Source organism: Vipera ursinii (assembly GCF_947247035.1).
Source record: "Vipera ursinii genome assembly, chromosome: 1".
NCBI classification, from domain to species: domain Eukaryota; kingdom Metazoa; phylum Chordata; class Lepidosauria; order Squamata; family Viperidae; genus Vipera; species Vipera ursinii.
Window position 1 is genome coordinate 4,042,057 of NC_139512.1, and position 21,962 is coordinate 4,064,018.

The window sequence follows — 21,962 nt, forward strand, 5'->3', positions numbered from 1 at the left end:
GCTTGGAAACCTCTCCCTATCCCCTCAGCATGGCTGGCTCAGGAATTCTGGGAGCTGAAGTCCACGAGTCATAAAAGGGCCAAGGTTGCCTACCCCTGATTCCTAGGGAAATCATTTCCTGATTTCTTGTAGCTTCAGTAAAATCTTCCAATATGTGATACAGGTAATCCTTGACTTGCAACCATTCGTGTAGTGAGCGTTCGAAGGTAACAGCGGTACTGAAAAAAGTGACGTCTGACTGTTTTTCACGCTTAACGACTGTTGCAGCATCCCCGTGGTCACGTGATCAAAATTCAGACATTTGGCATGTTTGTGACCGCTGCAGTGTCCCAGGGTCATGTGATTACCTTTTGCAACCTTCTGAGAAGCAAAATAAACCGGGGGGGGGAGGGAGATCCAGATTCACTTTACAGCTGCAGCTACTAACATTACAACTGCAGTGATTCATTTAACAATTGGGACAAGACAGGTTGTAAATTGGGGCAAAACTCACTTAACAAATCTGTTGCTTGGCAGTGGGAATTTTGGGCTCAGTTCTGGTTGTAAGTTGAGGACTACCTGTATTGGGGAAATTAGGGATGTGTCAATTATGTAGTACAGTGGGCCAAACATGATTATTTTTTGTTTTTAAGAAGCATCCTTCAACCCCTACAGTAGCAATTCTTTTAAAAAAAATAAAAAACTGTATCCTGGATGTAGAAGTCACATCAGGTGCAAGGTAAGACCAAATAAAGTTATTTGCTTGTCTGCAAAATTACTACAGCAAATTCAGCCATAAATTTTTCCCAGTCTTCCAGATGTGTTCACAGCAGCTGCAGAAGTCCCTATCAGTTTCAGTTCCAATGTATCTGGAAGGTGGTTACCAAAGAATGTGAGAGATTGTTTCTTCTTCTTTGCCCTGTGAGAATGATGATATCTCCCCCTCCCCAAATTCAGCTCTAAGCTGCAATAGGCAGCATTGACCTGTTCTGCTTTTCAAAATGAGCTTTGTGTTTTTGTTATTTTGAAAGATACACAAACCAACATCAAACCTCCTGTTACTTTGGAAATTTACTTTTCTCTCTCTCTTCTTTTTTCCCCTTTAGCTATCAAAAGAGGAAGGGGGTGAAGAAAAGTTGACGGAAGACAGTTTAACCACACTCTTTCCTGGACAAAAAAGGAGGATTTCTCATGTAACAAAGCAAGGACATGTAAGTAGATCTCGAAATGGCATCAGAAGCTTGTCTGTGATGCAGTCTTGAACTTCTCTATTCTTGCTGATGAGATTTTTGGCATATTATTACATCCAGCCAAGTAATATGAGGTTGTGAATGCAGTGTTGAAACCGAGATCCTGTTGATTCCCTCAGGCGTTGAAAATGTACACCTCTGTGTTTGCATTTATGTTTTTTAGATACGTGCTACAGTCAGGACTCAGGACATCTTTAAGGCTGTCTGGCTTATACTTGTTTCTAGTATGTGAGATTCTAGAAATAGCTTTGGAACTTTCAAGGTGATCCTAAATGTGTAGCTTTTCATTTTCTTCGTATTCCTGTTGCCGTAAGATATGGAGAACATAAAAGAGAATCTAACTTTTTGTACATAACATTCGCATATAAATATTGAAGATCCCAGCTAATGTAGAAGCAGGGAATTCCCTTGCTCCTTAATAACCGTGACCAGGGGGCCTTTGCCCAGGAGCCGTGACCAGGGGGGCCTTTGCCCAGGTTTGCCTGGTGCACCAGTTGCGGCCCTATCTGGACCGAGATGCCCTACGCACAGTCACTCATGCGCTCGTGACCTCCCGGTTGGACTACTGCAACACTCTCTACATGGGGCTGCCCTTGAGGACCACTCGGAGGCTTCAGCTGGTGCAGAATGCAGCCGCGCGAGTTGTGATGGGGGTTTCCCGATACTCCCGTGTAATACCTCTGCTCCGCGAGCTGCATTGGCTTCCGGTTGCCCTCCGAGTGAGATTCAAGGTGCTGGTGATGACCTATAAAGCCCTAAATGGCTTGGGTCCGGGATATTTGAGGGAACACACCTGCTGCCAGCATCAAGTTCCCTTCGTCCAGTGCGCTCCCACAGGGAGGGCCTTCTCAGGGTGCCGCCGGCAAAAGATTGCCGGCGGATAACACCCAGGGGGAGGGCCTTCTCTGTGGGTGCGCCTGCCCTTTGGAACCAGCTGCCCGTAGAGCTCAGGACTGCCCCTGACCTCCGTTCATTCCGCCGGGACCTGAAGACCTGGCTCTTTGAGCTTTCCAGCCAGGACTGAGAATTTTAATTGTAATTTTATTTTAATGGGGTTTTAATTGGAGTTTAACAGGGGTTTTATTTTATTCAAGGACTAAATTTAATTATTTTAATTGTTCTTAACTTTTGTAATTTGTATTGTTATTTTAAATACCTTGTGAACCGCCCTGAGTCCTACCGGAGAAGGGCGGTATATAAGTCCAATAAGCATAAACATAAACATAACTGTTTCACCCATGCAGCCTGCGCTGCCGGGGGGTGGTGGGGTGGTCCTCTGCATGGCCTGAGAGCAAAGGAACCGCCAGTTTAGAAATTAAAACTGGTACTTTTTTCCTTTTTTTTACGTTTGTAACATTTTATTAGATTATGGAATAAAATACAAAAAATAGAAAAGCGAGTAGTAGCACACAGTGGGGAGGAAGAAGGGAAAAAGTGAGGGGGAGGAGGGGAAAAGAAAAGGCATTGACTTCCAACTTCCTCTGTTGTAGTCGAACAGGGGTCTTCAAACTTGGCCCTTTTATGACTCATGGACTTCAACTCCCAGAAAGTCTTAGAATTATGTTAAGTCATGGAAAGGATGAGGATTGAGCTACCCACTTCTGGTAGACCATTTAGGGCAGAGGCGTCCAATTCCCAGGCATGCTGGCTGAGGAATTCTGGGAGTTGAAGTCCATGAGTCATAAAAGGGCTGAGTTTGAAGACCCCTGTAGTAGAATGAAGCCTTAACATCGAACCTCAACTTTTTACTTTTCCATAATAGTATAAACTAGCCATTTCTATAACAACAAATGAATCTAATCAGTAAAACCCAAAATCCCACCCTTTTTCCCCCCCGTTATCAAGTTTTTGACACCTTGCTAAGCACTGGTGGTACTCGAACATTGTCATGTCCTAAAAGGGGTACAATCTGTGAAAAGGTTGAAAAGTCCTGATTGAGATCAGGGCTTTTCAACCTTTTCACCCATTGTACCACGTTTAGGATATGGCCACATCTGAGTACCACCACTCGCCCAGCAAGGTGTCAAAAATGTTACAAAAAAAAAAAGTTAAAAAAATGATAAAGTACAGGTAGTCCTCGATTTACAACAATTCGCTTAGTAACTGTTCGATGAATCAAAAGTTGGAATTAAGATTGCTGGAAGAAATATCAACAACCTAAGATATGCAGATGATACCACTCTAATGGCAGAAAGTGAAGAGGAACTGAAGAGTCTCTTGTTGCGAGTGAAGGAGAGTGCAAAAGTTGGGTTGAAACTAAACATTAAGAAAACCAAGATCATGGCATCCGGCCCTCTCAATTCCTGGCAAATAGATGGGGAAGAAATGGAGGTAGTGACAGATTTTATTTTCCTGGGCTCCAAGATCACTGCAGATGGGGACTGTAGTCAAGAAATTAAAAGACGTTTGCTCCTCGGGAGGAAAGCCATGGCAAATCTAGACAGCACACTAAAAAGCAGAGACATCACCCTGTCAACAAAAGTGCGTCTAGTCAAGGCTATGGTCTTCCCAGTTGCAATGTATGGCAGTGAAAGTTGGACCATAAGAAAGGCTGAACGCAAAAGAATTGAGGCCTTTGAACTCTGGTGCTGGAGAAGACTCCTGCGAGTCCCTTGGACTGCAAGGCGATCAAACCGGTCAGTCCTAGAGGAGATCAACCCTGACTGCTCTTTAGAAGGCCAGATCCTGAAGCTAAAACTCAAATACTTTGGCCACCTAATGAGAAGGAAGGACTCACTGGAGAAGAGCCTAATGCTGGGAAAGGTTGAGGGCAAGAGAAGAAGGGACGACAGAGAATGAGGTGGCTGGATGGAGTCACTGAAGCAGTAGGCGTGAGCTTAAATGGACTCCAGAAGATGGCAGAGGACAGGAAAGCCTGGAGGAACATTGTCCATAGGGTCGCGATGGGTCGGACACGACTTCGCAACTAACAACAACAACTGTTCGAAGTTACAACGGCACTGAAAAAAGTGACTTAATGACCATTTTTCACACTTATGACTGTTGCAGCATCCCCAAGGTCATGTGATTTACATTCGGATGCTTGGCGACTGATTCATACTTATGACGGTCACAGTGTCCCAGAGTCATGTGATCACCTTTTGCAACTTTTTGACAAGTGAAGTCAATGGCTGACGTGGCGGGGGAAACAGCTCATCACTCAGGTTTAAGGATGTCTGTGTGGGGGAATCCATGGGTCTCTGGGGGAGGGGAGTGGGACTGGGGTGGGTGCCCTCCTCCGCTTTCTCCCTTCCCTCCACCTCCCTCCCTCCCCTCCTCCCTCCCTCCCCTCCTCACTCCCTTCTCTGGGAGCTTGAGGTTGCTTCTTAAGTGAGGCCAGTAAATACTGGCTATAACACAGTTCTCAATAACTTTCTGACTGAAATCATTGGTGATGACTTGTTACTATCATAAAGCTTCCTGTCAAGTTCTGTGTTTCAATATTTCAAAGCTTGTGTTCTCAGAGAGGTGTCCAGTAGGATGGAGCAAGTGCTTGCCTTTTTTTTTTTTAAGAGAATGCTTTTGGGGACTGTGGGAATGTAGGAACTGTCTGTCTGAAAAGAGAACCTTACTTTTTTTCCTCCAGTGATAAGCTGCCATGGCAAGTGGTCGGTAGATGAGGAAAGCAATCTATCTATGCTCAGAAATGAATTTCAGTGTGGTTATGATTTTAACTCATCTTTTTTCCCTTTAAATGGCTGTACCTAAACAGATAACTAGCAAAGACAGGGATCACAGAAACAATACTACTGCTTTTTTACAACTTAGCTCCTTGCTTAGGAGGACTATTGTCCCAAGCAACAGCTTGCTTTCTGCAAGCAATCGGGATGTGCAGGAGCGTGAGATCAGCGTTTCTCAGCACGCGCCGATTCGCTGGGACCTCAGGCAACTGTGTGTGGCTGGTCCCGACCTCCGGAAGTGGAAAGTGAGGGAGATTGCCAGGAGCGCAAATCAGCGCGTGCTGAGAAATGTTGATCTCATGCTCCTGCACTTTGCTGCAAGGCAAGCAATTGGGATGCGCAGGAGCGTGAGATCAGCGTTCCTTAGCACGCGCCGATTCGCAGCCCTGGCAATCTCCCTCGCTTTCCATTTGTGGAGGTCGGGGCCAGCCGTATGGAGTCACCAGAGGTCCTACTGGGTTGGCGCAACGCTGTGCTCCTGGGAGGCCGCATCCGGGGGCGCTGATCAGCTGGGGACCTCCACTGACGGGCTCCAGTTGGCGCAGGTCGGCGCCAGCTGTACAGAGTCGCCAACAGTGGGGGGGGGAAGTCAGGCGAGTGTGTTTTTCCCTCCACACTTGCGTTCTGATGGCTTTGCCTGCCCTGGCGCGCAACAGGAAAACAAACGTGGGCCTCGATTCCCACCTGCTGCCGCAGGATGAGTCCTCAGGGAGGGCGCGCACCGTCTGGCCGCTTTGCTTTCCCCTCCGTAAAGCCGGGCACATCGGGAAGAGGAGAGGGGGAAAACTCTCGAGCCCCGGGAGGGAGGGAGGCAACGTGAGGGCCGTGAGGGGTATTGCAAGCTTGTGCGGAGGGGGGAGGAAAAAAAGATGGACGCGAGCGGACGCAAAAACCTACCTGCAGAGGGAGTGGATGGCTCTGTCCCCTTCAGGCTCGTGCTTCCTTTTGGGGGAAGGACGACACAGATCCTGCACAAGAAGAGTTCAGTCCGGTTGCTGTAGCACAATGAGTCCCAGGGGAGGGTGGGGCCTCGCTCGGCACCTGTGCTCTTCGCGTGCCCTGGTAGGTTCCTGCAGGCCGCCGCCAAGCAGCATGTTTTCCGGCAGCAAGTGAGCTGGGAAGGAGTGGGGGGGAGGCGGGGGGGAGGAAGGCGACGTCGCGTACCACCAGCCAGGTGCTCGCGTACCACCGGGTGAAAAGCCCTGGTTTAGATCACCACCAGTATTTTTCAGAGTATTTACCTTTAAATTTCTGAGATTGTTAATGGGACATATAGATGTTGCATTTCCTATAAGTATTTAAACTATTCCTTTCTTTGCAGAAATTATTTCTAGCTTCCGTCCTCTTTAAAAAAAATGTTATCTACATTTTTCGGTTTGCCGGTTGAAAACAGATCTTTTTAAAACAAAATGAAGTAAGGAGATTCTAGCTGCTGGATCTTTAGGTGTGTGTATGTGCGTGCACGCGTGTGCAGACCTTAGCCTCTTCTGGAACATCAATGGGCTCTTTGTTTTCACAAGTCATACGTGTTCCTTCCATCTGTCCATTAAGCGCTGTTGCAGAGCAAGGGGAAAAAAGGACTCCTGTGAAATGGATTGGAAATTCTGAAACTCAAATATTTGCAAGTTCTTAGCACATCTGCCCTTCCCACACCCTTTTGCAAAGGTGTATGTAGGTTCAGCACCTGTCTTCAGTATGAAAACATCACAGGTGAACAAATATGTCCCAAATTGTGTAGATAGAACATTTTTTGCACTGTCTTCAAATCCTCTTTGCTTGGGTTTTGTCTTGTGTGAGTGAATCATGTGCTCAGGATTGGTAAGGCCAATCGTTCTGACCCATACCTTTGCCAGTTTGACTTACATCCAAGATTTGTGGATCTGAATTCCGCCTGTGACAGGTTTCTGCTTTATCATGCAAACCAGCGTCCCTACACTTATTTCCTTTTCAGGTTGAAGTCCCAAGCAAGCCGGTGGTCCGGCCTTACCGGCCCCCAACTGCCCAGGAGGTCTGCTACCAGAGGATTCAGCTAGCACAAAAGCAGGCAGCGCAGCTGGCCCAGCAGCGGCCACAGCAACCCCTGCCGACCACAAAGTTGCCGGTGGCACCTCGAAGAACTTCCATTGTTATGCACAAAGGAGAAAGGAAGCGAATTGCTCACGTGCCCAGTGCAGCTCTTTCGGCAGTTTCCAAGTTGGGCAAGTGAATGTTTCTGGGTTGTTGTTGTTGTTTTTCTTGCAGAAGAATTTTTCTTTCTTTCAGGAGAAGCAAGGCAGCGTGTCCTCATCCTCTCACCTGCTGAAGGGGATCTTGCATCAGCTGAGCAGTCTGAAGGGAAATAGGAGGAAGGCCACGCAGATGCTACACCTCTCTCAATAAAGAAACCCCAAATTCATGTTGCTCACACATTCAGAGATTCGCAGCTCAGTAGCGAAACAAGAAGGAAGCTAACTTTTACTCCTGTGCTGTCTTTGGATTTCTCTTTATATTTGGATATTTTTAATTCCGTTTGGAGCCAGTATACAGTCTCTACTCATAAAGTTCCCTAGGTGGCAAGACCAGGTTCTTTGTATCAGTTTGGTAAAGGTATGAGGGCAATTTGGAAATAAACCTCTGTTTGGTTACCAATGACAGACACTCGCAGGTACAGAACTTTTTATTATACACATTAGAAAAACTTACATTACATTACTTTTCGACATAATCGCCATACAAATTGAGGCACTTGTCATAACGTTTTACAAGGTTTGAAATTCCTTAGTAGTAGCCGCTCGGTGCCAAATCTGGGCTATAGGGTGTGTGTGCGGATGAGCATTATCGTGAACCAACACCACACCAGCATGCCCCAACGCTTGTTATAGATGGCTTGTCTTGAGTTTTCGTAACGTTTCACAGTAGACGTCTGAATTGATGGGCGAACCACGCTCCACGAACTTCACTAGCAGTACTCCTTTGGCATCCTCACATTTGGCGGGATTTTCTATGGCACCACTTCTGGTGTGGTGTTGGTTCACGATAATGGTTGCCCACACACCACTAGACACACCCAAGAACTTTTGAAGCAGTTCCATTGGGAAATTTTTGATCACACCCCCCTCCCCCCATAGCCACGTTTTGGCACCGAGCGACTACTACTAAGGAATTTCAAACCTTGAAAGACATTAAGACAAGTGCCTCAATTTGAATGGCGATTAAGTTGAAAAGTAATGTAATGTTGTAGTTTTCTTCTTTATTTTAACTTATTTTATTGAGTGCTTAGTAAACAGTGTGTTGTCTGGGTTCATATATTTAAAAAACAATAATAATTTCTATAATTCCATAATCTATTAATTAAAGATATATCTTCTCTTCTTCCAATAGTGTTCTCCTTTTATCAACGTTAAGCAAATGTAATTCTTAATACTTTCAATACATACAAGGTTTGATATAAACATTTTTCTTTTTTTATTAAAAAGTTTTAAAGTACATTTTTGAACATAAACCCCATCCCCCCCACCACTAACCTATACCCTAACCCACCCAATACCCCTACCTCCCCCAGCCCCCCCAACTTCCCAAAGCAGAATACAGGGTATTATTTTCACAATCTTAATCTAAAATATACTAACTATAACTACACTTTAAATCCAGTCGCGCTTTAACTCTCCTTAAACATCATAATATATCTCCATTACAAATATTATTTATTTATTTATTTATTAATTCGGTTTATATACCGCCCTACTCCCAAAGGACTCAGGGTGGTTTACAAGGCAAAATTTAAAAACAATACAATATAAAATTAAAATTAAATTAAATTAAGTTAATATTAATATTAAATTAATATTCTTCACATATTCCAAATTCTACCATTTCTATCTTATTCAAAACTTTCAAAATCCATTCTTCTATAATAAACAAATCAGCCTTCTTCCAATATCTTAAAGATCTTACATATTCCACTAAATTACTTTAACTTTTAAAATTGTAATCTTTTACAATTCAACCATACATAATAATACATTGCATCAGCACAACCACATCTTCAACATTTAGACTAACAATTTAAATACATACTAATTTTTAAGATCTACTGTAAATACCATCCCCAAATATCCACCATTATTAGATCTTGATTATCCTACAATCTTTTAACAAGTTCCATTTCTAAATCTTATTTCTATCAAAGTCCTCCATTAATCTCTACTGTTATTATTATTATTATTCCTTAAATCTAAATGCAGCCCGTGTCATTCTTTGAATCTTAAGATTTTTAAATAAAACCAAGGATTGCACAGCTTCTGAAACTATTTCTTGTAACTGTCGCTCTCCTTCTTCCTTTCCTTTTTTGACTTCTGAGGATGACGGTAAGCCTGCTTTCAATACATTAGAATAAAAATCACGTGCCTTCCCTACTGTATTAAGACAATATCTTTCTCCAGAATAATTCACCACAATCCCCGATGGTATCTCCCACCTGAACCGAAGCTGTTTCTTTAATTCATCTGTCAGAAAGAAAAATTCTTTCCTTTTTCTCAAAATTCTTGGAGGAATCTCTTTCAGAATCAAAACCTCCTGATTAGCCACTTTAAGTCTTTTATTATAAGGGATTTGAATGATCTCATTTCTAATCTTTGTAAAATACACAAGCACATCCCTTGACAGTTTCCTTTGTTTAGCAATCCAAGAATTAACACGAAATACTTTATCTGTCTTCCCAAAAAAATCCTCAAGTTGAAACCCCAAAATAGGCGCCAGGGCATCCACCAACATCTCTTCCAGATTCTCCTGCAGATTTTCTTTCAAGCCTCTGATCCTCAAGGCGAATTCCATATCTCTATATTGCATCATCATCATTTCATCTTCAAGTTTTTCCATTTTATTCTCCACTTCACCCATTTTAGCCTCCAGCATCAGATTATTTTGTTTCACTTCTTCCACACATTCATCCGGATTCTCGATACAGCCTGAAAACACTTGAAGTGCCATCAAAGTATCCTCCCTTATTTTCTTGCTCTCCTTTACAATAAATTCTGCCTCCACCTCAAATATTTTTTCAGACTGAATTTTTAAGGTATCGTTTAGAGCAGGGGTGTCAAACTCAATTTCATTGAGGGCCGCATCAGCATTGGGGTTGCCCTCAGGGGGCCGTGTGGGTGTGGCCTGGGAGGGTGTGGCCTACTGGGTGGGTGTGGCTAGAGTGCATATGGCCTACTGGGTGGGCATGGCCAGCTCTACATCGTTCGCATCAAGGGTGCCTATGGGGGCCTGGGCAGGAGTGGGACAGATCTGAGGGTCTCTGGCAGAAGGAGGGTCTCTGGGCCAGGGCCAAGGCAGTGGGGGCCATTCCCTCACTGTTTCCAGGATGGCTTCGCGGGCTGCATGAAACCACTTCGCGGGCCGGATCTGGCCCCTGGGCCTTGTGTTTGACATGTCTGGTTTAGAGCATGCCCCAGAACAAATGTTCTGGGGCTCTAGGGGAGCTCTACCCCTACCTGGAAGCTCCCCCTCCTCTCTTTGCCCAAGGAGAAGGGCTTTCGAGCGGCGGAACAGCTGATCGTCGGCTATTCCGCCGCTTCAACGGGATCGAAGGGCCGGCGGTCGAATCCGACCGTCCTCGCTGCTGAAGCGCCACACGGAAGTCATATAAACATTTTTCTTGTGTTTGTACAAATAACATCAGCCTCCAGAAGTGGTGAATGCTCCAACACTGGAAGTTTTTAAGAAGAGACTGGCCAGCCATTTGTCTGAAATGGTATAGGGTTTCCTGCCTGAGCAGGGGGTTGGACTAGATGACCTCCAAGGTCCCTTCCAACTTATTATTATTATTATCTTTTCTGCTCCGCTTATGTTTCATAAGCGGTGGCTCAGTGGGTTAGGACGCTGAGCTTGTCGATCAGAAGGTCGGCAGTTTGGTGGGTCGAATCCCGAGTGCCGCGTAGCAGAGTGAGCGTCTGTTACTCATCCCAGCTTCTGCCAACCTAGCAGTTCGAAAGCATGTAAAAATGCAAGTAGAAAAATAGGAACCACTGCGGTGGGAAGGTAACAGTGTTCCGTGTGCCTTTGGCATCTAGTCATGCCGGCCACATGACCACGGAGACGTCCTCGGACAAGCGCTGGCTCTTCGGCTTTGAAACGGAGATGAGCACCGGCCCCTAGAGTCGGAAACGACTAGCACGCATGTGCGGGGGAACCTTTACCTTTACCTTTATGTTTCAATTGTATTTATAAAAGTCATCTTATTAAGTCACTATCCTGTTTTCAAGATTCTTATTTAAGCTTAATTTCCCGTCTGTATTCAAACCTTTAAATATCCAAACTTTTCATTCACATATACCATTTCAATATTTTTATATTTCATATATTATAAAGGCTACTATACTACTTATATATCTTATCCCTCTTGCTGAGGGCCCCTTTGTACCCATAATTTATTTATTCTTTTAACCATATTCAAATAAGTGTTTAATCGTATAATAGTCCATCTGGTAAGTCACATCAAATCTCTTGAATCTAACTCTAGCCTTCTTTTGCGAAGTAGCCAGGGGATTCTTCCTGTATTTTTGTGAACGTTGTTGGGAATAGAATAAAAAAGACAAATTAGGTAGGATGTGTGTTTTTTGTCTCCCAGGCTCTAATAATTCTCCTGGCTACTCTATAATCCATTTTGTTAGATCTTCTTTCCAATCTTGAAGTTTATTTTGAAGTCCTAAAAAATATATCTTTTCCACTTCCATTGTTGTGGCAAAATCTTGCAAGTTTTCTTTTGTTTGTATTAGACTGTGGTTCTCTTCATTTGTAGCTTTCCTCTTTGGGTCACTGTCCTCTAGTTTGTATTCTGTTATCTGGTTTGTTTGTTCATTCTTTGTTGCTGTTTTTTAAATTGTAGGTTTAAGTTGAAGATGTGCTCATTTATGTTGTCAAAGTTGTTTTTAATCTCATCATGATTTGAAACTATTGTCATTTGAATCTGTCACACCATTGCATAAATTTCCTCTTGAAAAATATTTGCCTTGTCTTGAAGTATTGCTCCTGCAGGTCTCTGATGTTCCAGGCTAGGGCCTTCAGAAGGAGATATTAGGTGTGGTTTCCTACCACTTTTAGATAGGAATGTAACATCCACTTTATCTCCCCCCTCTCGACAGTCTTTCATTGGTACCATTGTTGTTATTGTTAGTTGTGAAGTGGTGTCTGACCCATCAAGACCCCATGGACAACATTCCTCCAGGCCTTCCTGTCCTCTACCATCTCTTGGAGTCCATTTAAGCTCACGCCTACTGCTTCAGTGACTCCATCCAGCCACCTCATTCTCTGTCGTCCCCTTCTTCTCTTGCCCTCAACCTTTCCCAGCATTAGGCTCTTCTCCAGTGAGTCCTTCCTTCTTATTAGGTGGCCAAAGTATTTGAGTTTCAGCTTCAGGATCTGGCCTTCTAAAGAGCAGTCAGGGTTGATTTCCTCTAGGACTGACCAGTTTGATTGCCTTGCAGTCCAAGGGACTCGCAGGAGTCTTCTCCAGCACCATAGTTCAAAGGCCTCAATTCTTTGGTGCTCAGCTTTTGTTATGGTTCAACTTTCACAGCCATACATTGCAACTGGGAAGACCATAGCCTTGACTAGACGCACTTTTGTTGGCAGGGTGATGTCTCTGCTTTTTAGTGTGCTGTCTAGATTTGCCATGGCTTTCCTGCCCAGGAGCAAGCGTCTTTTAATTTCTTGGCTGCAGTCCCCATCTGTGGTGATGTTGGAACCAAGGAAAATAAAATCTGTCACTACCTCCATTTCTTCCCCATCTATTTGCCAGGAATTGAGAGGGCTGGATGCTATGATCTTGGTTTTCTTAATGTTAAGTTTCAAGCCAACTTTTGCACTCTCCTTCTTCACTCGGACCATAGTCTCTGTAATTAGCCTTGTCAAACTAGACAATCTTAAAGTCCAAACAACCAAATTTTATATAGTTCTTGTCTTTATATATGGTTTTTATAATCCAATGCATTTCCAATTATCAAAGCATCGCTAAAAGCAGTATTTTATCATAGTTTTTCTATTCAGGGGTCTTACAATTATCAGCCAGTCAAATTTACAGTCTAGAATGTTTAACCACCTAGGAGCTTTCCAGTAAATTTCCCCCCTAGAAGATTAGCCAAAAGTCAAGGTTTTTCTTTCTCTGCAAACAATTCTTGAGCTTAGAGATCACAGCTCAGTAAGTATTTATAATCCCAAAGTCATCTGTTTTTAAAACAAATATAGTTCTCACTCTGTAGTACAGGGGTGTCAAAGTTGCAACGTCACATGACGTGTTGTGAGACATTGCGACTTTTTTTCCATTGCCGGCAATGGGGTGGGCGTGTTTTTGCCATGACGCATCTGGCTTGTGGGCCAGCAGTTTGACACCCCTGCTGTAGTAGGTAGCCCAGTGTGTTTTCTTTCCTCTGTTCCCAGCTGTTCTCTATTTGGTGAGAAGCCACTGAGGTTCAAAGGAACAAGTTGTTCTTTATTTCTGGGTGTCTTTCCAATTTCTGACTCAATGCAGCTTTTGTTCTATGCTCTAATACAGGGGTGTCAAACTGCCGGCCCACGGGCCAGACGCGTCATCCGGAAGCTGCGCCCACCCCATTGCCGGCAATGGCAAAAAGACTCCAATATGTTGCGCGACATCACTTGACATCGCGAGTTTGACATGTCTGATCTAATCCTCCACTAGCTGTCAGTGGCTATTCATTTTCCAACTTTTAAAGCAAAGAGTTATTTCCTTGTAATTTCATCAATACTCTTTCAGTTGTAAAGTCTTAAAGTCATAATTTTCAGATTTATCCAGACTGTACTATTATTAAGTTCATTGCAATATATTTCTGTCCCCCATAAAAATTAAATCACCGCTTCGGTCTATGGAAGGTGTGAGGGTGTGGTCCCCTCCCTTCTCACTTTCGGAGGAAATTTTGCTTTTGGGGGACCTTTTCCAGGAAATCAGTTACAAAATAGGAGAGAGAAGATTGATATTCTCACCCAAATCCAAGCACGCTGTTCACGGTTGTTCTAGTTAGTAGTTTTGGACTTTGGCCGCTGGTAGTTTAGGCTAGTCCCTGGTGTGCAGCTAACTTTTTTCCTGTCAGGTTGCAGGGCTTCCCCCGGATTAAATAGATTGACCGCTGTCTTTCCATGATCCATGGAGGGGGCCCTCCTTCTTTATCACCTCTCTTGGGCAACTTTAAACCCATTTAGGGTCTCCTGGCAGGGCAAAACCAACCGTGGGGTGTGGAGCTCTGCAATCCCTCAACCGTGCCGCTATGGCGCAAAACTGAAGTCCGTAATGTTGTAGTTTTCTAATGTGTATAATAAAAGTTCTGTATCTGTGAGTGTCTGTCGTTGATAACCAAATGGAGGTTTATTTCCGAATTGCCCTTGTATTAACCCATGGCTAGATAATTACGCCTTTTATCATTCCATTAGTGCCTTTAGTCTGGTGTATCCTTTTTTGTTTCGTCTCTCTTTCCCTCAGTCTCTGTAATCCAGCAACAAGTAGCAAATATGCAAGCCAGGAACTTTTTTATTTATTTATGTTTTTACATGTTCACACCTTATCAATGCTGAGACCTTTTCCAGAGTTCATAGATCTCACTAAACAGGGTGAAATGATAACAAAAACATGTAAAACAGGAAGTAAAGTAATAACCTACCTGGGATACCTGAAGAGCTAGAGCAGAACAAATCTGGGCTAGATGGTAAGCTTGATTGTTTCCTTGCATTGAGTGGCAGCTGTATCTGAACAAGGTGTGACTAGTTCAGACGGCATTAACGTGGCCCCTTCCGGATGACTTAGAGAACTTCAGTTACCAAATTTAGTAGCAAAGATGAGCAAAGACTTCTAAGAGATTCAGGAGCGGGTTTTCGACATTTGCTCCATTCTTCTTCTCAACTCTCCCTAAATCAGGTGTGTCCAGCCTTGGTAACTATAAGACTTGTGGACTGCAACTCCCAGAATGCCATTCAATTCTGGGAATTGAAGTCCACAAGCCTTAAAGATGCCACGGTTGGATGCCTCTGCCCTAAATGGTCTACGTGAAGTGGGTAGGTCAGTCCTCATCCTTTCCATGACTTACATAATTCTAAGACTTGTCAGAGTTTCGCCCTACTTCTGAATATTCTCTTTTTTGTGTGTGCACCCTTTCAGTTCCTGGAAACGTTAAGAAGATCATTCCACCCGCAAGTGTGGCCTCTTCCAATGGTGTTGATGCTCCAGTATTGAAAGCTCGAACACTGACTGGGATGGTATCTAAAACAACTACCACAAGTGTCCCAAAAAGGATAGCCCATACTCCCACTCTGCAGGTGATGAATTGCCAGTATATGCTTCGTAGTTAACTTTTCAAGTTGAGCGCATGAAACATTCCCCTGCATGCAATTTTAGCCTCTAACGTTTGGAAGTCAAAGAGTGTTGAGGTTAAACGCTTGTGCAAGATTGTGCTTCCTTTTGTTTCTTCTAGGATTTCTAGTCCAGCTTTGTATATAAATGGTATTTTGTATATAAATGGTATTCCTAGGCAGAATTTTGGATAATTTGGGAAATACCAGTAAAGGAGAATAATTGTAGCTCAGGGTTGAAATGAGGGTTCCTTGGTGCTCTCTTGAGTTTGGTTGTGTTCTTGCAGAGGTTTCATTACCTAAACTAGGTAACATCAGCAGTGCTAGTAGATGTAATGAAACATCTGTAAGAGAACAGTCAAGCTCAAGAGACCACCAAGGACCCCTAATTTTTATTCAGATTGTTTCTAGTGTTGTTTGGGGGGAAAAATTATTTGACTCACACTGAATCTCAGGAGTATGATCTTGTGGGCTGTTGGATGCTGCAGAAAGTTGGCTATTAGACCATAGGTAGCTCATAGCTCATATATAGCTTAGTAGAAGAACAAATCAGAGACAGGAAAAGCACTGTAGTAACTGTGCTATCAAAATAGCTTATTTTCTTCCCCCTTTCCATGTTCCATAGAGCACATCCTTGAAAAGGCCAGTTATTCCCACAGAATATGGTGCCAAAGTTCCCACCAACATCCGTCAGAGGTACCTCAACCTCTTCATTGATGAGTGCTTGAAGTTCTGCCCCTCACAGCAGGGAGCGTTTGACAAGGTTTGTGTATTTGTAATGGTAACAATAGGAGGAATGCTTGGGCATATTTGAACTCTCATAGTTTGCGCTTCTTTAACTGTAGGCCCAAATGATGGAGGGATTGAATCACGTTAAAAAAAAAAGTTCACTGAGCAAACACATTTGCATGTTCAAAGTTAAGACAGCCAGCCCAATGTTGAGCTTCCTGTTTGAATAGTAAGAGAGTCACAAGTCTATATATCTTACCTTAGTTCTGAAAGTACTGTTCCCTATGTTACAAACATAGCTAGTCCTCAGGTTACGACCACTATTGAACCCAAAATTTGCATTGCTAAGCAAGACACTTGTTAAGAGAGTTTTGCCCCATCGTATGACATAAACTTAACATTAAGAAAACCAAGATCATGGCATCCGGGCCTCTCAATTCCTGGCAAATAGATGGGGAAGAAATAGAGGTAGTGGCAGATGTTATTTTCCTGGGCTCCAACATCACCACAGATGGGGACTGCAGCCAAGAAATTAAAAGACACTTGCTCCTGGGCAGGAAAGCCATGGCAAATCTAAAAAGCAAAGACATCACCCTGCCAACAAAAGTGCGTATAGTCAAGGCTATGGTCTTCCCAGTTGCAATGTATGGCTGTGAAAGTTGGACCATAAGAAAAGCTGAGCACCAAAGAATTGAGGCCTTTGAACTATGGTGCTGGAGAAGACTCCTGCGAGTCTCTTGGACTGCAAGGCGATCAAACTGGTCAGTCTTAGAGGAGATCAACCCTGACTGCTCTTTAGAAGGCCAGATCCTGAAGTTGAAACTCAAACACTTTGGCCACCTAATGAGAAGGAAGGACTCACTGGAGAAGAGCCTAATGCTGGGAAAGATTGAGGGCAAGAGAAGAAGGGGACGACAGAGAATGAGGTGGCTGGATGGAGTCACTGAAGCAGTAGGCGTGAGCCTAAATGGACTCCAGAAGATGGTAGAGGACAGGAAGGCCTGGAGGAACATTGTCCATGGGGTTGCGATGGGTCGGACACCACTTCGCAGCTAACAACAACAACATGACATTTCTTGCCTAGTTGTTCAGTGAATCACGTCAGTTGTTAGTAACACAATTGTTATGTGAACCTGACTTTGTCGGAAGGCTGCAGAAGGGGATCGTATGACACCAGGACACTGCAACTGTGAACCAGTCACCAAGTGTCTGGATTTTGATCAGGGATGCTGCAATGATCTTAAATGTGAAAAATGGGCATAAGTGACTCTTCAGTGCCATTATAACTTTGAACAGTTGCTAAACGAGTGGCTGTAAGTCAAGGACTAATTGTAGAAACTTGCCTTTTTCTTCCTGCTTATCCTTGTTGATGACTATTTGACCATACTCCTGGGGGCACTGGAAGCCACCTGATACATGTTAACACAATAGTTCTCTCTAGTCTCCTACTTCCTGCCTTAGCAATTTCATTTGGTATATTGAAATTCAAAAATGCTGATGGTGGGAATGGTGTTCACAGGCTCTTGCTGAGGAGAAGGTGGTGTATGAGCGAAGCACCAGCCGCAACATCTACCTGAATGTGGCGGTAAACACTTTGAAGAAGCTGAGGACTCTTTTGCCCAGCCCTTCCCAGGAGGTTCAGAGTATGTACACACTTTACTTCTCACTTTCAGACTGAAGCTTCTTTGCTATTTTACACTTCGTTTTATTCTTTCCTTATACACGTTGTCCATAGGGTCGCGATGGGTCGGACACGACTTCGCAGCTAACAACAACAACATACACTTAAGCCTCCATTTCTAAACATGTAGAGTATCTTTAACAAAACACACTTCAGATTTGCACAGTAGATTGGGTAAGCCAACGGAGCATAATTCTGTGGGCAAAACTTTCATAATACGCCTCTTTGCCAGCCGAATAACATCTGTGCAAACACAATTAACTGGTTGCACTGTACTCTTGTGCCATACCTCAGTCCCAGTCTTGCCCACAAACTGCTGCTATTACAAATGTTATTTAGTACAGGGGTCCCCAACCTTGGCCACTTTAAAACCTGTGGACTTCGACTCCCAGAATCCCCTAGCCAGCCATGCTGACTGGGGAATTCTGGGAGTTGAAGTCCACAGGTCTTAAAGTGGCCAAGTTTGGGGACCCCTGATTTAGTACATTGGCAAAGGGGTTGTATGATGTTAACCTCAAAATAATTCTGGCTCCTGTGATCATTTTCTGAGCTTAATTCATAGTATATTGGTCTTGACCTTTTAAAGCAGTCAGCGTGTGGAGACCTGTACGGAACTTTCATTGACTCAGAAATGTTATTTGTGGTTGACCCAGGATGTTTGCTAACATTGACATCTGTCTTTTTTCTTCCAGAGGTCAGCAACAGAAAAGTGGTTTCTCATGAAGCTATGCTAGGAGGGAAACTGGCAGCCAGGACCAGTTATACACTTAATCGTTCTACAAGCTTACGGCTAGAAGACCTGACAGGTAGGTCTCCCCTTTTTGTCATGCACACAATGACAGTGGCGGTGATGAAATTTTATTCCTTTCTGTCTGTTTTAAAGACCTTCAGATTGATTTTAGAAGTAGCCTGATTGTTTTTCACACCAGAGAACTGATAGAATCAGTGTTGGAAGGCAATTCAGAGCTATTTAAAACTGTAAAGAGCACGGAAAAGCTGTAGAGAAGAATGGGCTGAGGTCACTTTTTTTAGAGGTTTGTTGATACATGGCACCTGTGATTCTTCTAAATGTCCCTCTTCAGTTTGACCAGATTTACCCTGTAGGGAAGGGCATTTCGTGATAAAAGTGCAATTATCCCGAAGTAAGCCTGTTGCCCAGTTAACAACTTCCACGATTCATTGCAGAAATTGTAAGCGATCTAATCCGTGCCCATTTTGAATGTGGATAAAACAGTAGCTTTGAAGCAAAACAAAGATGTTTTTTTTAATCAATCACATAAGGTATTCCAGGTCTGTGTGGGGAAAAGATAATCTTTCAAGTTGCATGGCCCTAAGTTGTGAAGGGGATGTCTTTGCAAATGCATTCTGTCTTGTTGAGAGAGAAGAGGAGAAGGTTTGCTTCAAGTAGGCAGCTGCTTATTAGTGTTAATGAGAAATTACCCTTGGCCCAAATTGGTATCAGCAAAAGTACTTGATGATTCTTCGCTTACAGAGTGGATTGTGTAAAACAATGACGGTCAGGTACAAAACCCTGACGTCACAGATACGTTGATGGGCACTGACTGTCCCTAACCAAATGAGAAAAAAACAACAAAACCCAGGTCGTAGTAGATAACTCAGTGATGTTAACTGTGCAGCAGTTATGAACAAGGGAAAATTCTCTGCTAAGGATCATTAGGAAACAGATTGAACAACCCCAAAGCCTTGAATACCTTCCTTACAAGAAAAGTATAAGAATACAGAGAAGGCGAGTGCAGGAGAAAATGTTTAAGGCATTTAAAAGGTAAAGGTAAAGGTTCCCCCGGACATGCGTGCTAGTCGTTTCCGACTCTAGGGGCCGGTGCTCATCTCCGTTTCAAAGCCAAAGAGCCAGCGCTTGTCCTTGGACGTCTCCGTGGTCATGTGGCCGGCATGACTAGCACGGAACGCTGTTACCTTCCCACTGTGTTACCTTCCCACCTATTTTTCTACTTGCATTTTTACGTGCTTTCAAACTGCTAGGTGGGCAGAAGCTGGGATGAGTAACAGGCGCTCACTCTGCTACGCGGCACTCAGGATTTGATCCACCAAACTGCCGACCTTCTGATCGACAAGCTCAGTGTCCTAACCCACTGAGCCACCGCGTCCCTTAAAATCTAGCATTGTCATGAAGGATGTGGGTATGAGGATCTTTTTTTCTCCCTGTCCGAAGGGGTCATGCAGTGAAATTGAATGGAAGGAAATTTAGATGCAATTTAGATGAGACAAAGAAAGTACTTTCTATAGTCCATAATTAATCTTGGATTCTTTATAGTAATTGTTGGAGCAAAAGGACAAAGTTACGGCCGTAGACTTATATAGAGGTAGTTCCCAACATGCGACCATAATTGAGCCCAGAATTAGGCGCGTAAGTTGTGGTCATTAAATTGGTCACGCTTGATCAACCCTGATTTTACAAGCTTTTTTTTTTTTGGCAATAGTCGTTCAGCGAATGTCACAGTTAAGCAAACATCACGGTCATTAAGTGAACCCATTTACCCCGAAGGGCAATTTTTTTTGTGTGTGTGCCAGAAATCAAAAGTCAACAGTGACCACATATTTTTATCATATGCGTACCTTAGTATATAATGATAAAAAATTCTACATAATTTTAGTAGTTGTCCAAGTGCTCAGGGGCCATACGCTAAATAAATAACATCAAAACTGCTGAAAATTATGATGGTGTGACCATTGGATATTGCACAACAGCCATAAAGGAGTTCATTTGGTGGAGAATCTCTCTTGGTCCCTCAACACCTGTTCCATAACAAGGAAGGCCCACCAGCGTCTTTACTTTCTGAGGAAACTGAGGAAGGCACAGCTTCCACCACACATCCTCACAATCTTCTACAGAGGGACTATTGAGAGCACCCTGAGCAGTTGCATTACTGCCTGGTTTGGAAACTGCACCGTTTCGGATAGCAAAACCCTACAGTGAATAGTGAGGATGGCAGAGAAGATCATCGGGGTTGCTCTTCCCTCCGTCATGGATATTTACATCACACGTTGCATCCCTAAAGCCAAAAACGTGGCTGATTACAGACACCCCTCGTATACACTCTTCACTCTTTTGCCATCTGGAAGGAGGTACAGGAGCATTCGGGCTCGCCCATCCAGATTGTGTAACAGTTTCTTCCTACAAGCCATTAGAATTCTCAACACGAAGAAACTGGAACTATAAATACTTGTATTTGTAGTTTTTTAAAGTTTTTAGTTTAGAGTTATGTGTAGTTTGTTGTTCCGCTCTTCTTTTGATTCCTGTCGTCTGATGTAGCACCTTGGTTCTGGGGAAACGTCGTTTCGTTTCACTGTGTACTCTACTGTATATTGTTGGAATGACAATAAAGTCTAATACTACTACTGGTTGCTAAGCACCCAAGATTCAGGGGACGGGGCAGGGGGTAACCCTCAGAGCTTTGAAAACAGGTCCTAAGTAGAGCTGGAGAAGAGAAGTCTGTCCATCCAACAGTTGCTAAGCAGCCGGTTGTTAGGGGAGGATTACCTGTAGCTTTAAATCTCCGGTCCTTTCGTCACGACCTCAAAACATTTCTTTTCCATCAGGCTGACCTGGACTGATGATAGGGGTTTTTAAAAAGAAAATGTTTTTAATATTTTATCACTGGGGCTTGTTAGTTTAATCTTTTTTAACATTTGTATTATTGTGTTTTATTGTTGTTAGCCGCCCTGAGTCCTTCGGGAGATAGGGCGGCATATAAGTCCCAATAATAAATAAATAAATAAATTCACGAAGGACAGGTCTGTCACGATTAGGGTTATTTCTTAGTTTATATTCATTTATATTTTTTTTCCATTTCTTCCACAAACAAGTCAACAAATATACTGCAATACATAGATACATACACGTAAGTTTGGGTGCTGCTCATCCATTTCCCCTTTCACTGCATCCACCCTCCTTCTCTCTCTTTCCTCTTCTCTACTTTCTTTCTCCCTTTCTCCTTTCTTTCCTACTTCCCTCTTCTTCCTCTCCTCTCCTTTCCTCTTTCCCTCACTACTCCCCTCCCGTTTCTCCCCACTTCTCCTCTTTCCCTCCAATCTTCCTACTTCCTTCCCCCTCCTCTACTCTCTTCCCTCTCTCCTCTCCTTTCTTCCCTCCCATTCCTCTTCCGATACAATTCAGGGCTGATGTCCGAGCAGCACATCTCTTTACATTTTCAATATCTATATTAGGTATGATAACATTAATTTTCTATTACATCAATATTTCTATAAATCTGACCTTCTCGGTGTATACTTCTATAAATTTTTATACTACCTCCAGTTATGCAA

The 21,962-nt window shown here is 43.4% G+C and overlaps 1 protein-coding gene and 1 long non-coding RNA gene across 8 annotated transcripts in view; one reads left to right on the top strand and one right to left on the bottom strand.

The window, feature by feature from the left end:
* Positions 1-8,648, bottom strand: part of LOC310632811 — a 269,935-nt gene extending 261,287 nt beyond the window's left edge. The window contains exon 1 of the long non-coding RNA XR_014490918.1: positions 8,634-8,648. This is a non-coding gene — a long non-coding RNA (uncharacterized lncRNA). The remainder of the gene's footprint in view (positions 1-8,633) is intronic.
* REXO1 (RNA exonuclease 1 homolog) overlaps positions 1-21,962 on the top strand; it is a 54,316-nt gene that overhangs the window by 15,710 nt on the left and 16,644 nt on the right. For all 7 annotated transcript variants that reach the window (XR_014490835.1, XR_014490836.1, XR_014490837.1 and 4 more), the window contains exons 3-8: positions 1,086-1,190; positions 6,861-7,107; positions 15,057-15,214; positions 15,873-16,010; positions 17,496-17,619; positions 18,350-18,463. Coding sequence is in view for 2 of the 7 variants with exons in the window: in XM_083349474.1 (XP_083205600.1) it covers positions 1,086-1,190; positions 6,861-7,107; positions 15,057-15,214; positions 15,873-16,010; positions 17,496-17,619; positions 18,350-18,463 (886 nt within the window). In the remaining 5 variants the exon portion in view is untranslated. The remainder of the gene's footprint in view (positions 1-1,085; positions 1,191-6,860; positions 7,108-15,056; positions 15,215-15,872; positions 16,011-17,495; positions 17,620-18,349; positions 18,464-21,962) is intronic.